The sequence below is a fragment of the Arachis ipaensis genome, chromosome B8 (genome assembly GCF_059453495.1).
Source record: "Arachis ipaensis isolate K30076 ecotype BB chromosome B8, ASM5945349v1, whole genome shotgun sequence".
Taxonomy (NCBI): Eukaryota; Viridiplantae; Streptophyta; class Magnoliopsida; order Fabales; family Fabaceae; genus Arachis; species Arachis ipaensis.
This window is the reverse complement of record NC_142443.1, coordinates 127,640,636-127,655,858: the sequence shown is the minus strand read 5'-3', so window position 1 is coordinate 127,655,858 and position 15,223 is coordinate 127,640,636. Positions and strand designations below refer to the sequence as shown.

The 15,223-nt window shown below is 33.9% G+C and overlaps 2 protein-coding genes across 6 annotated transcripts; both read left to right on the top strand.

Annotated features, from left to right (window-relative positions):
- Positions 1-1,505: 1,505 nt before the first annotated feature.
- LOC107613332 (histone-lysine N-methyltransferase, H3 lysine-9 specific SUVH1) lies at positions 1,506-6,607 on the top strand. 4 transcript variants are annotated; one of them, XR_002352932.2, is made up of 3 exons: positions 1,506-1,788; positions 1,928-4,498; positions 6,234-6,607. XR_002352932.2 is itself a non-coding variant. In XM_021109771.2 (2 exons), the coding sequence occupies exon 2, from the start codon at positions 2,063-2,065 to the stop codon at positions 4,433-4,435; it is 2,373 nt and encodes a 790-aa protein (XP_020965430.1). In that variant the 5' UTR covers positions 1,632-1,788; positions 1,928-2,062; the 3' UTR covers positions 4,436-4,878. The 4 variants fall into 4 exon arrangements, 1 of the variants encoding a protein (XP_020965430.1); XR_002352933.2 differs by having other exon boundaries at positions 1,632-1,788; positions 6,217-6,607; XR_015896185.1 differs by lacking the exon at positions 6,234-6,607 and adding an exon at positions 4,673-4,878 and having other exon boundaries at positions 1,632-1,788.
- A 3,640-nt stretch (positions 6,608-10,247) lies between these two features.
- On the top strand, positions 10,248-12,492 carry LOC110265727 (serine/threonine-protein phosphatase 7 long form homolog). Of its 2 annotated transcripts, none has more exons than XM_021108940.2 (4): positions 10,248-10,956; positions 11,050-11,140; positions 11,226-12,201; positions 12,338-12,492. In XM_021108940.2, the coding sequence occupies exons 1-3, from the start codon at positions 10,682-10,684 to the stop codon at positions 11,346-11,348; spliced, it is 489 nt and encodes a 162-aa protein (XP_020964599.1). In that variant the 5' UTR covers positions 10,248-10,681; the 3' UTR covers positions 11,349-12,201; positions 12,338-12,492. Both variants share the same exon structure in this region, with proteins under 2 accessions (XP_020964599.1, XP_088352516.1).
- The last annotated feature ends 2,731 nt before the right edge of the window (positions 12,493-15,223 follow it).

The following is a 15,223-nucleotide window of genomic DNA, read 5'->3' as shown; positions in this document are numbered from 1 at the left end:
TGCAGCAAGAAGAAGAAGAAGAAGGAGAAAGAGAAGACAAGAAACGAAAGAAAAAAAGAAAAAGAGGAAGAGGAAGAAGAACGTGCAAGAAGAAGAAGAACGAGAAAGAGAAAGCAAGAAACGAAAGAAAAGAAGAAGAAGAAGAAGAGGAAGAGGAAGAAGAACGTGCATCAACAAGAAGAAGGAGGAGAAAGAGAAGGCAAGAAACGAAAGAAAAGAAGAAGAGGAGGAGGAAGAAGAAGAATATAGACCTTGCATCACGTTTTTTTGGTTTATTCGTTAATTAACTTGTAAAGTATACAAGTCCTAATGGCTTGTATGCAGAGCTTTTCTGATTATAAAAATAGTATCTATAAGTGTATATTACTGACAAAAAAATTTTAAATGATATAAAGATAGATGAATTCACTAAAAATTTTAAAAAATAACTAAAACAATCATATATTAAATATATATTTAATTTTTTGCAAATAACGTTAGAAAGGGAAGATAGTTTTATATTCAAAATTTTATAATTTTATGGCAAGTGATTTTTTTTATTTTTATTTTTTATAAATGATCAAAATTAAAAAAAAGTTAAAAAATTATATAGATCAAATTTTGATTTATTTTTTGTGTGCACTTTTTAAATAATTATCCCCAAATATTTTTAGAAAAGTCCGGATCAAAGAGATAACACATTTGCTAAATATAAAAATTATTTGTCACTTTAAAAATATGATTTTTTTGTCATATTTTTTAATTATTTAAAAATTTATCTATTATTTATATCTTTTAAAATTATTTTTCTCAATGATATGAAGTTTTTAAAACTAATTTGATAACTTTTCCATAGATATCAATGTGTGGAATAACTAATATTTAAATTTTTAACTAATATTTTATAGGTTTTCAGCGTATAAACTTAAGATATAAGTAAAAATAGTTAAATTTTCATAACTACAAGAATATATAATTTTATTATAGTGAAGAGTAAAATCTCAACATTATTGATTAAATATATACTTAATATGTATTACTATAAATTCAATTAAAAACTTTTAAGAATGTCATTAAAACTTTGTTATATTAAGCTGAAATTTTGTAAAATTATTATAAAGAAGTCAACTCTCAACACAGATCATAGAGTAGTATTTTTTCATTTTGTATAAAACAAAATCCAATTTGAAGAAAACAAAAATAAATTAGTCTTTAATTTTTTAAATATTAAACATATTAAAATTAAACATATTAAACTACAGTAAAATAAAACAATAATTTAGTCTATGATATTTTTGAGAAATTGAAAATTTAATCAATTAAAATTTAGAAAATAATTTTATAAATTGATTAGTTTATTTAAAAAATTCTAGACATACTATACCAATTTATATATTTATTGTATTAGGATTGTTTGATGTTTAAAAAGATTTGATTAGATAGCTGTAATGAGATAGAAAATTACTAAATAACACATATAATATTTAACCTAATATAAATAAATATAATTCATAAAATATTGAATTGAAATTGCCATTTCATTCAATTTAATACACTAGTTATAGTTATTTTATTATAATTTAATTATTTTGATTGAACCCCAATTAAACTAACTAAGCTTAATAAAAGCCGAGTTAGTTTAATTGTTATCTGTCCCTCTTCCTCTTCCTTTTCCTCACAACAATTGAAAAGTTACGGTGTATTTTCATTTCATTTTCTCTGCCGTCTTCTCCTTTTCTATTCGCACGAAGAAGAATCTGTTGCAAGTTACTCACTTTTCTCGCACCACGAAGATTTATTCTTCTTTTGGTAAAAGTTTGAAATTTCTCCTGTTTTATATTCAGATTCTCGTAAACTGCTTCTTTATATGTGTTTCAATGAGACCTATTGCTTTGATTTCGTTTTCCCGTACTTTTCTAACACTTTTTTTTTTTGTGGTTTTCTGCAGCAAAATGACGAGATGTTCCAAATTGAGTTGCTTTATGAAGTTGTGAATTTGAAGGAAGAACAAAGGTGACTAATTTTTAACTTATGAAGCTTGCTTGTACTGTTACTTTATTGAAAGTTAGGGAGGGTTGTAATAATGGAAGAAGGGTTATGTCAAAACTCATCAGATTCTGTTTATAAGTTAGGGATTGTAGATGTTAAACCCTTGCGTAGTTTGGCACCAGTGTTCCCGGAATCTACGCTAGGTTCTACATCTGCCCAGCCCCCATATGGATTTTCTCCATTTTTGCCCGTGGGTGTAAATCAAGAATTTCGAGCACCCCCTGCTCCCGCGCCAGCTCCGGTTCCGGCTCCAGCTCCGGTTCCAGCTCCTGCGCCAGTAAGGTCATTTAGGAGTTCAGTAGTTGAAGAAGAAGCCCCACGTGGAGCTGATGGTGATGGTTCTTCATCAATGGAGGGGCTTAGTGGTGCTGCTAATGACCGAAACCATGCAGCACCAGATATGTGTGGAAGCAAACCACCTCCTGGTTCTATTCCAGCTCCGGTTCCATTAAGGTCCTTTAGGAGCCCTCTGGTTGAAGAAGAAACCCTGCACGGAGGAAATGGTGATGGTTCTTCGTCCGTGGATGGGCTCAATGGTGTTGTTAATGACCAAAATTGTACGGCACCACATATGCGTGGTTGCAAGTCATCTAACACATCCATACCGGCTCCAACTCCATTACGGGTCTATAGGAGCCCCCTAGTTGAAGAAGTAAACCTACGTGGACCTAATGTGGATGCTGGTTCATCATTTGAAGGGTTCAATGGTGTTGCTAATGCCCAAAAGCGTTCAGAACCAAATTCACAAGGCAACAAATCATCCCAAAAGAGGAGCAGGGTAAATCAAGATTCAGATTTTGTATTGTCTTCGTCGATCAGTCTTAGTCTAGAAAAAAGGAGTGACGCTGACCGTGAGACAGTTAATTTTGTACTCACGACATTTGATGCTCTTCGAAGAAGGCTATTGCAACTTGAAGAAGCCAAGGAATTGAACACGACTGGTGTTATCAAGCGTGCAGATTTAAGAGCTAGCAATACTATGACACTCAGAGGGGTTCGAACGAACCTGAGAAGGAGAATAGGAGTAGTGCCTGGGATTGAGATTGGTGACATTTTCTACCTACGAATGGAGTTATGTCTCGTGGGCTTACATGGACAGACAATGAGCGGAATTGACTATGCGACTATGAAATGTGAATCTCAGGAGGAACCTTTGGCTCTAAGCATTGTTTCGTCTGGAGAATATGATGATGATACAGATGATAATGATATTTTGGTATATAGTGGTCAGGGTGACTTCCACAAGAAAGATAAGAATGCGACTGATCAGAAGCTTCAAAGGGGTAATCTTGCTTTGGATAAAAGTTCACAACGGCATAATGAAGTAAGAGTCATCCGTGGACTGAAAGATGCTACTAACAAAAGCACAAAAATATATGTTTATGATGGTTTGTATAAAATCCAAGATTCTTGGATAGAAAGGGGGAAATCTGGTGGTGGCATTTTTAAGTATAAGTTTGTAAGATTGCCTGAACAGCCCAGTGCTTTTGCTGTTTGGAAATCAGTTCAGAAATGGAAAGAAGGCACCCTTTCAAGGAGTGGTCTTATTATTAAAGATCTCTCTTCAGGAATCGAGAGTATTCCTGTATCACTTGTCAATGAGGTTGATAATGCAAAGGGTCCTGGTTTCTTCACTTACGTTCATTCTCTCAAAAACCCAAAACCATTTGGTTCAATTATGTCTTCTCATGGATGCAATTGTAACAAAGCATGTGTCCCGGGAGATTTGAGTTGCTCTTGCATTCAAAGAAATGTTGGTGATTTTCCATATATTGCAAATGGTTTTCTAGTAAGTCGGAAGCCATTAGTTCATGAATGTGGCTCTATGTGTCGTTGTCTTCCGAATTGCAAAAATCGAGTGTCCCAGTCTGGTTTAAAGCATTACATGGAAGTGTTCAAAACGATGGATCGAGGGTGGGGTCTTCGATCATTGGATCCTATTCGTGCTGGTACTTTTATTTGTGAGTATGCAGGAGAAGTTGTTGACAGAGCCAAGTTAAGTGTGGAAGGAGATAATGAGTACATTTTTGATACAAGCCGTATTTTTAAACCTTTCAAGTGGAACTATGAACCTAGCTTACTGGAAGACGGGGCTTCAAGTGATGGCAATGAAGATTATGATATACAATCCCATCTAATTATAAGCGCCAAAGATGTTGGGAACGTGGCTAGATTCATGAATCATAGTTGCTCCCCAAATGTTTTCTGGCAGCCAGTTGTATATCATGAAAACAATCAATCCTTCCTTCACATTGCATTTTTTGCCCTAAGACACATTCCTCCGATGACAGAGTTAACATATGATTATGGAGTTACCCGCTCTGGTCATGCTGAGGGTAGCAGTTCATCCAAGGGAAGGAAGAAATGCTTTTGTGGATCCCCAAAATGCTATGGTTCTTTTGGTTGACATTTTTGCTGCTGTTTCTTATAGACCTGCGTGTTGCTAGCAATTGTATCCAAGGAAGAAGAGGTTTGTTATCTCTTTCATGTCTCCGAATTCCTTAGTTATTCAGATATGATCTTTATGACAAATGAGTACTGGGTTCTATTTTTGTTTCTTCTTTGTAATACTTTTTGCTTCTTGTTTCTATGTTGCCCTTTTTGTCAAAGTTGATACAATATCAAGAATCTTAATGTTTTTCAGTTTTGCATAGGAAAGGCTTGCAACAATCTTGGTCAGACCAGTTTAAGTGTTTATGCTAGTTATTCAGGAAGCAACTGTTTTGGAGTGGTCATTCATATATACACATGTAGCAGTTTCTTTCTCCCTCCCCTTAAACCCCTTTGTTTGGCCATTCATGAAATAAATTAGTAATCTATGAGAATGCATGCATCATGTTTTCTTGTCAATTTTTTTCCCTTATACTATTCGGAGCACGTGCTTCTTACATTTACTCCCACTTTTGGCTTATCGTTGATTTGAGTGAATGCATCAATGGCTTTTTGAAATTTTCTGTTACATGTGATGCCTGATGCAGTTGCTTGAATGGGCTTATGTTGTGTCGCTGTAAACAAATGTTTAAGCTTTCAAAGGATTGGATTGTGTTTTCTCGATAAAACAGATTGGATAAATTCATCATAACAGCCTATCTAACTATCCATTTTTAGCTTATTTTCTCAACCTGAAAAGTCACTTTAAAATAAGTCAATAATCAACAATTAGCTAATAAGCTTACATGATAAGTTTTCTACTATAAGCAACTTAAAACATGTATAAATGCATTCATCATATTGTATATGTACTTTATTGAAACTCGAAAGTAAAAAAATGGTTAGTGCAACCAAGATTCTACAAACTAGGTAAGTTTACATTTCCATTCAACAAGCGATTTTAGTTGATAGTGCATTCATTTCTCTTCAGATGCTATTGAGTTTATGACTCTGATTTTATATACACAATAAGTCAATATTTATAAATTTTTTTTCCTTTCTTTTGTTGGGTCTATTAGCTTTTGAAGTCAAGGCTTTGAAGTGTAGAAACATATAGATATAGACTTTTTTTGCTTAAGCTGTTGTGTAACACTGCATTTGCCTTTGTTGCCAATCACTACATAGGTTGTGATTAGGATTGTGTTCGGAAGTCGACAACTACCATAAAATTGTCTGTATGGCATTAAAAAACTTGGTCGTCTTATCCTTTCATTCATTAGTAATGCACTAAGCATGGTTTTGAACATCTTCATGTAGTTCTGTGGCCTGTGGATAATGAAACAGGGTAACAAACTTGGTAAACAAACGAGTTTATTGTAATCAGGAGGTGCCTTGTGACATTTTAGAGATGGAATCAGTTGAAACGATACTTCATATGAAAAGTACTATAAATTTTGCATGATAATATTTAGGGTGCACAATCTCACAGCATAGTGAACTCTGCCGGGTTGTCATTTAATTTTAATTTTTTTTTTTCCGCATTCTTTGGTTCTGGGTGTGTGCTTTTGAATGTAATTGGTGCCACAGTCCTTGTTAATTGCTGTTATATCACTTGTCTCTGAAATTTCCTGTTTCAGTTTATGAAGTCTTATCCATAAATTAAATATTAAAAAGAGATTTAAGCATAAATGCACTTTAAACACATAAGGCTTTGTTGTTGTCATCGTTGTTGTTTGGTTTATAAAGCTTTCTACATTGTTAGGAACATGCCTTAAAAACCATATGGCCAATGAAACTGTATGTCTTTGTCTAATGCAGTTTTTTCTATTTGAAAGGCGAAGGCGGCATGTGATATCGTCAATGGCAGAATCCACTTTTGTTGTTCCAACTTAGTTGACACATGCTTGCTTTGATTATTCAAATTGATCCATCCAGATTTTGAAAAGGAAAAGTAAACTAGTTGGTTTAGATTGTTAGAAAATTCTTGCCCAGTCTAAGTTTATAGGGTGGAAACTTTGAGTGAGGTGTGTAGTTATGATTCTTGGGACTAGAAAGTATCATCATATTTAATCTTCAGTCCTTGAGTTATGTAACCAACTATTGTTAAGAGGATACTTGTTTTCATATTTGGGATTAAAGAAGCCGATTTGTGAAACGATGCTGGTTATCCAATCAAAAGCGTTATTGTCAGCATTTACTAGACTCTTATGCTTACTTTTGGGAGAGTTATGTTAATTGTACCTAGTTTTTTATGTTGGGATCCGAGTCTTTATTATGGTTAACTAGAATGAGACCTGCGCCATGCGCAAGATGGGACGGTAAATTAATAATAGTATATAATAGATATTAAAAATTGCTATATTTTATATAATTAAATTAAATGTGTAAACTAAAGTTAAATTTGAAAGGTGTTTTATTTAAAATAATTTGTAGTATAAAAGATTTGGATGTTGGTATTGTACAAAGTGATATTTTTATTTGGTGGTTTGATTTTTGCATTTGTTTTAGTTGATGGACTTAGTCTTCTTATGTGGCGTTCGTCCTCTTTTTTTTTAATTGGTTGTTGTTAGAGTTGTTGCTTTCTTCTTTCTGTTGTAGGTTCTTGAAAAGACATGTTCTTTATGAATTGTTGAGTTGTATGCACTTTTTATTATATTGTTTGTTCCATCTTTGCATGTATGTTCTTCTTTTGAAGATGTGTCTTGAATTTGTATGATTTTCTTTTTTCTTGATCTCTTGATGGGTGTGATCTTCGTCTGATGATATCAGTATTGGCAAAGTTGGTTCCTATAATCAATGAATAATTTAAATTAGAAATAAAAATGATGTCTTAAATAAGTGATTTTTTTGGAGTATTACCTGTTTTATTTGTTGTAGTGGGTGTTGAGGTTAGTATTTTTTGTTAGAACAAATGTTTTGATAACAGTGTATTGTTGATAACTTTTTTTGAGATTAAAATCATTTTCTTTGACTTTAAATATACGTGTAAGGTTCTACAAATTTTTCAAGTGATGCTTCAATGCCATTATTTTTCTGAAGTGTCATTAGATTTGAAGCAGTTGTGCCTAACAATTTTTTTCTTCGCCATCAAATAGTACAAAAATTGTTGTAGCACTTTGATCTAAACTAAGTATTAGGTTAGTAACTAATAATTTGATAGATGGGATTATAAAAAGTATATAGAGTTACCTTGTTGTTGGATATTGTGGTGTTTGATTACATGTGCCACAAATGCAGTTGTCTCCTTTTTATCTAATATAATCATTTCTAAGCAAAGTGTCTTTTCTTCATTTGTAGTTGTTAATATTTTTCATAGACGAACTATGCAAATTTTGATAAACCAATTGTCTGTTTGTTTGATAATATTGTCCAAAGAATGATGCTCCATTGAGTAAGTTTGAGATATTGTGTAGTTCGAAAATAATTTTTTTATACTAAATTTGATATTATTTGAAGGAATAGTGATAAGAGACTTATATAAGTAGGCCAAATAGTATGAAATTTGAATATTTGTAACGTAAAATTTATTATGATTAATAATATTATTATGACATTTGTAATATGGATGTTTATTATATTTAATGAGTTATTTATAGAAATTAATTATTGGGGGTTATAAACTTATTGTATTGTTTATAACGGTAAGATATAATAAATATAGGGATATGGATTAAATGTCTTTGTAGGTTACAAATTTGATTAGACACTATTAATTTTTAATTATGATGTTTTTTTATTTTTTTTTGTATATATATATTTTTTTTGTTGATTTGAAAATAATAGGTAATTTGACAAAAATTGAGTAGAAAATTCTAAAATTTTGCCAAACAAATAATATTGCTGACATGATATTAGTAGAAGAAGAAACATGTCTTATGTCTTAAAAGTAATGTCGATAAACTTATCCATCTACTTTTATATATTAAGAACGAATGTAGTGTGATTCGATGAAATCACTCTCATAACATCAAGTTCAATAGCTAGGATTTGTTAAGTTCAATAGCTAGGATTTGTTAGAAATAAAATTTAATTCAATTCAAAATATTGCAGGGTTTTCTTATTGATTTTTAATTTAGATTGATTTAGGTTCTAACTTCTAAGGCCCCTCACATGATTTTAGTAAAACTGTTTGATATTTCTTATTAGATTCTCTTTTATTGGATTGAATTGCTAACTTATTTTTATTTAATTCCAAGTATATTCTAACATTTTGGAAAACGAAACAGCAGCAATGAAATAGTAACAATAATATACAAAAGAATGAAAAAAGAGCGGAAATAAGCAACAACACAAGATGTAGCAAAATAAAGAAGAAAAATGAAAAAAAAAAAAATCTTAGGTTAAATTTAATCATACATGCAATCTTGGAAATTATTTGGAGAGCTCCATTAAATGAAATTGTCTAAAATACTTGTGAATTTGTAACATCTTTTCATTCTAAATTAATCTTTTCATTTGTTTTTTGTACAGATATTGTGTTTTGACTACTAAAATATTAAATTTAATATATTTTGTATCATTCTTACTAAGAAGAATACATAAACAATAGTAAGAGATATAATTTATTTTTTTTTTATTTTTCATTTTCTTATTCCTATCAATTTTTTATAATTACATTTTTTTTAACATTATCTTTTCTTCCAAAATTGTGAGACAGAAAGAGTTTTTTAATTTTAATATGGAGGGAATAATGGTGTATAGCAGGGATATGGGAGTCTATGGTGTATCACCGAATTGTGATGGCTGTGCAGAAGTAATCGGACAGACCGATTGGCAGCACTGAAATCGGACGGTACACAAATCGGTGGGTCCGATTTGCGTACTCCTTCCACGTGGCGCGCATGTAGATGGCTTCCTTGGTTGGCTTCGTTGCACTATACCCCAAATACGAGTGTTTCCCCCCTCCTTCATTCACTCTCATATCCCTCTCTTCATGCTCCCCAACCTCACAACTTTGCCCATTATTCACCATTGTTGGACCACAACAAACCTCGAAAAAAATTGAAAGACAAATGCCAAGAAGACCAAAAATCAAAGAAGTAAATCAACTAGAGCTTTATATTGTTAATTATCTTGGACATCCTAGTTATGTAAATTTTTATTTTTTAATAATTTGATTTAATAATAATAATAATAATAATAGTGATAATATTAGATTTTATTAGCAATATATATTATAATGGCACTAAGTAGAGATTAATCATGTATGTGTGTATGATATTGTTACTATTAAGTGGTTAGAAATAGAGATTAAAATAGGGATTATATATGTATGTATGATAAGTCTCTGTACCGTTGATTTGGGTTTATTTATCATTGTTGGTTAAAATGAAATAAAATGAAATGAAAGAATGAATGAATGTGAATGAAAGAAGGAGAATGAGATATGTAGATATTAGATATTGTTATTGGTATTAGTATTAGTAATTGAGTTTAATAAATTATTATGATTAATAATATAAATTTAATAAATTATTTATGATAATTAATAATTGAATTTAACATAAATTAGTAAACACTAAATCTAAATTGGAAAATTAGTATGTTGTTTTATGAATAATAATAATAATAATATTAGAGGTTAAAAGAAAAAAAAAATATTTGTTCTATGAATAAATAATTTATCAGTAGTGAAATTATTCTGATTAGTTAGTTAAGGTTAATTAATTTTTGTTATAAGGTAATAAATATGATTGAAGGATTTTTGTATAACAGATTTACTATGTATGTTTGAAATGCAATTATGCCGGTAATTAGTTATAATGGACATGTAAAGATAATTGTGTTTTTATTAATATAGTTATATTATACTGGTACTTATAACGGAAATGTGATATTGTAGGGTTCACGGATGTTGATATGTGATCACTTAAAGCCGCCGGATCCATACAACCAAATTGTTGAGTCACACTTATGCGACACTGGATTTTATTATGTTTTCCAGATTGTAGTTATCCAATGTCAGTCAGCAATGATTAATGCTCTGATTGAGAGATGACGGTCTGAGACTCACACATTTTATTTTCCGGTTGGTGAGTGTGCCGTGACCTTGGAGGATGTGGCAATAATTCTCGGTCTGCTGACAAATGGTCTTCCGGTTACAGGACCGACCATGAGTAGTTTTGAGGCATTGGAGGCCGAGTGCTTGCATCAATTTGGGGTTGTACCGAGGAAGACGGACTGTAGAAGAAGTTTTATAAAATTAACGTGGTTTAGAGGTTTGAAAGATCGTATAGTGTTGACTGATGATGTTCACATTTAGATATATGTAAAGTGTTACATAATGTTGTTATTTGGGACAATTCTGTTTGGAGATAAGTCGGGTGCATCGCTGCACTGGAAATTTTTACTTTTGCTCCGTAACTTTGCTGGGATCATACAATTTAGTTGGGGTTCGGCATGCCTGGCACACTTGTATAGATCATTGTGTAGGGTAACTCGTGTCGACTGCAAAGAGATGGACGGTCCACTGACACTGTTGCTTACTTGGGCTTGGATTCGGCTACCATTTCTTGCGCCGATTCCCGGCAACCCTCGAGGGTTTCCGATTGCAAACAGGTAATTTTGATTAAAGTATGCATTGAAAGAAGTTCTAGAAATTGTATTTTGTTTTCCACAAAATAAGTTAACTAATGGATTGTCTGATGGCAGGTGGCGTAACTGGGATCGTGAAAACTATGCCTACCGATATAATTCGCTTGTGCACTACAGGAGGTTGTTAGATGATCTACAAGAAGAACATGTATGTTGTAAAATACTAGTACCGAATTTAGTTTGGTCAGTGAATTAATTGTTTTGTAATCATCTGACTGTTTCGATGTGTCCAGTTTGTTTGGCAGGCTTCTGGCATTGGAGGCATTGACCCAGATGTGATTCCTTTAGACATCCGTCATAATTCGGTTATTTGGAGTGCCACGATGCCGCTAATATCTTTTGAATGCATTGAGTGACATGCATCCGATAGAGTCAGGAGGCAATTTGGCTTGAGACAGGGTGTTCCTAATCAAGAGCGGGATCTAGGTGCATCACACAGCGAAGTTCTAATTGGGCCTAAGAATCAAGATTGGGCCGATACCCACTCTTTTTGGGTGATGCAGTGGACCAATCGGTATAGTCACATTCTTGCTGATGACTTGGTGCCTTTACATTATCCATTTGAAATTTACATGCATTGGTACCGAGAAGCATTCGGTGCCCACTTGCAATTGTCGAACCTTGTATTTCAAGAGAATCCAGAAGGTTCTCCACCACCACCGCCACCGGCACAATAGGGGGGTTGAGTATTTTGCACCATATATTCCTGACACGCATCCGTCTGATTATTTTTCAGCGTCAGTCCCGGTACATCAACAGTATTGGGGTAGTCCATAGTTTGAGTCAGGGGAGCAAGCTTCATTCAGTTAGCTGCTTGGTTTCATGGCTCCGGGGCCGGGTCACTCACATTCAGGTAATTATGTTGATATTCCCACCGACCATCAAGTACATCCGGGTGGTATTAATCCAGTTCGAAGGTCATTGGATTCGAGACCTCGGGTTCGCACTTCCTCTGATAATTCTAGAGCCAGAATGTCTGTTGACTCGAGTAGGAGTGCTGAAGCGGCGGGAGGGATTATACAGAGTGAAAACCTAGACGTATTCCGATGAGTCTGATTCAAGAGAGTAATAAGGCAGTTGATGATGAGACTGATGACTACCTAGTAGACCATCCAGAGGATGAGGATGATGACAACGACGATGCTGTCGATGATGAGCCGGCCGCTCAAAATGATGAAGACTGCGACGATGATCCAGCACCTAGTGCAGGTAAAATAAAATGTTGATAATGAATTTCTATTTGATAATGAATTTTTATTGGTAGATTCATGATGAACTTCTATTTGTATTACATAATAAAGTGCTACATGATTACTTGCATCTTACATATGTTGTGTTTTGATAGGTACAACCACAAGTGAAAAAGGTAAAAGTTACAATCTTAGAGCTGATCCTCCATGTCGGAGTGCGAATCGGTATACCCCTATCCGCTTTTAACAGGATTGCCAAGAAGTGCAAAAAGTTATGCAAAGATGTGAAGTGAGCAGCGAGGAAATAAAGTGTTTGATGTTGTTATTTAAGTTGTATGGATTGATTGTGTTAACTAAGTTGTTGTAACTATTTTGTAATGGACTATGTTAATTAAGTTGTATGGATTAATTGTGTTAATTAGGTTGTTATTACTATTTAATAATGGTTTAATTACTCTGTTGGTTCTTATAGTTTCGTGAAATTTTCAATTAGGTCCCTATACTTTTTTTCTTTTTAATTGAGTCCTTGTACTAATTTTTTTTTAATTAAGTCCCTCTTAGTAGTAATTGGCTTAATTTTACAGGGACCCAACTAAAAAAAAGAATTGGTATAGGGACCTAAATAAAAAAAAAGTGTAGGGATCCAATTAAAAAAAATTTAGTGCAAGGACTCAATTAAAAGGACTCAAAGAAGTGTGGCTGAATTATTATTCTTGGCTGGGCCAGATTCTATTAACATTATTAGTAGCCCAACTCAAATTTTGGTTGGTAACTCAATGCTTGATCCGAAACCAATTGAGAGAGAGAGAGCAGATGCTTTGCCTTATGCTTCCAACGGATCTCATGTAGTAGATTTCAAATTCAATTAACTTGAATTAACTTATATTGGGAACCATGAGAGAGAAATTGTCATTGATTTGATTGATGGTCTTAATGCTACACACTACTCAGCAAAGAAAGAAGTAAAAGCAACTCATTTTTAATTAATTTGTTCAATTTCATTTAATTGCTTTTCTTTCAACTCTCTCTTCTCTCTCATCTCTCTTCTCCATTTTCGGTCACCTTACAGAGAAAGAATGGAAGCTAAGCCTAGCCACCGAAAAGAAGGAGAAGCAAGTTACAAGACCATTGTAATGATGGCCAGAAAAAGAAAACAAAAAGTATGTTGTGGCTGAGATTTTCATCATTTATGGTAAGATTTGGTGAAGAGATCTCAGCTTCTCCATACCAAAAATGGAAGAAGAAGATTTCGGTTAGTAGAAGAAGATCCTTGGAGAGATGGCTTGTCTCTGATTTTGCTCAACCACCACAGGAGTTGGAGCAGATGAAGCTGTCATCATCATAACTCATCAAGGGCTAGGAATCCGTCTTGGAGGGCAAGGCAAGATGGAGGGCTCGGATTGATGAAGATTGGTGACCAAGAAAGGATTAGAGGTAATTGTATGTTGGGTTTTGCATTTGGTTATCTCTCCTCTCTCTCTCTGGCCGAACTGGTTTGCATGAAGAAGAAGAAGTTTAGCTTGGTTTTTTTTATTTCAACCGTGGAGGCTTCCCCCTCTATATAAGGGAGAACAGCCAGGGCTTGAAGCAAGGAGTGAGAGTGCAAGACACAGAGTTCTCGTAGCTACCTAAGCTAACAGAAGTTCTTCTCCTTCAATGTTTTCTATTTTGTAATTTTCTGTTTAATTTTGTCTGTCTTGAGTCTCATGGAAAAAGGCAAATAGTGAGGTTTGTAAGAAAAAGCCATAGAGCGGAAAAAGGCAGAAAGTACAAAATTAAAAGAAAAAGCCATAGATGTCCTTAGAGGTCCTTTGTACATCTGTGTTGTGTTTCATGATTCTGTGGAAATCCCCTTGCAAGTTGGGTTAGCACTTAGCAGTTGAAAGCTTGGCAGTAACCAAGTCAAGTTCAGGATTGGGATTTAGATTCTAGACTTGTCCCGGATAGGAAGGGTAGTTCCTAGGGAAAATTGGTGTTTGTAATCAAGAATGATTATAGTGAAATTCCATCATCATTGTGATGGAGATTGGATGTAGGCTGTACTGCACTTAGCAGCTGAACCAGGATATATCTGGGTGTAATTTTCTCTCTCTTCTACTCCATTTCTGTTTCTGCTGAACAGGAGATAAAACTGAAAAATATCTCGTGCCGGGTCATGAGATAAAAAGAAAAAGTCTCGTGGTTGGGTACGAGACAAAAAATCAAAAAGTCTCCAGAAGTTGTTTCAAAGACTAGCAAGTGTTATCAAGTGAAAAAGGGGCTAAGATTCACCCCCCCTTCTCTTAGCCACTGAAAACCATCAAAAGTAATCAAATGCTATGGTCACAAATTACTATCCACATATCACATATATTACTCATCTGGCCTTATTGATCTCGTACTTCAGAGTATCACAAAGCTATCTTTCTTTACATACCTACATTCATATATTGGGAAAACTCCGGTGCATGCATAGCCTCCAAATCTAACAACCGCATGAAAGAAGGCTCCTGAAATGGATGCGAGTTTGCTAGTGCATTTGCAACTTCTGTCACATCTGTGTTCATGGCGCCGTCAGCTTCATCTTCGTCTTCACCTGGACCAACGATCTCATAGTTACTTTCAAATTCCTCCTCGCTTTCACTATTATAATCTTCCAATTCAATATTACGGTTTGCTTCAGATTGCTCGAACTCAATATACAATTCGATGCACGACATTCGGTGGTGATTTTCCATATACATTGAAAATATTTCATGCATACTTGCTTCATCCGTCACGTATTTGGTCTGAAATTGAACGAATCCACCAAACACAGATAAAGGATACCTGTACAAAATACACGATATTCTCCTAGATATTTGAGAATCTATCTTCTCACAAATCACACATTTCAATTCCTCAAATGACAATGTGAACGGAATAACATCTAATGGATTTTCACACACAAATTGAACTCTCTCATATGTTTGTAATAAAATCTGCCTGTAACAATAAATTTTCAACACAACTCTATCATCCATAACACTATACGTACTCAACTACTCTCAATCTCACTAAAA

Bases quoted from the DNA above. Each gene is read 5' to 3' on its own strand.
- LOC107613332 (XM_021109771.2), top strand. From the start codon at position 2,063: ATGGAAGAAGGGTTATGTCAAAACTCATCAGATTCTGTTTATAAGTTA.
- LOC110265727 (XM_021108940.2), top strand. From the start codon at position 10,682: ATGTTGTTATTTGGGACAATTCTGTTTGGAGATAAGTCGGGTGCATCG. The intron at 10,957-11,049 runs GTAATTTTGATT...GTCTGATGGCAG, and splicing joins GGGTTTCCGATTGCAAACAG to GTGGCGTAACTGGGATCGTG. The intron at 11,141-11,225 runs GTATGTTGTAAA...CGATGTGTCCAG, and splicing joins ATGATCTACAAGAAGAACAT to TTTGTTTGGCAGGCTTCTGG.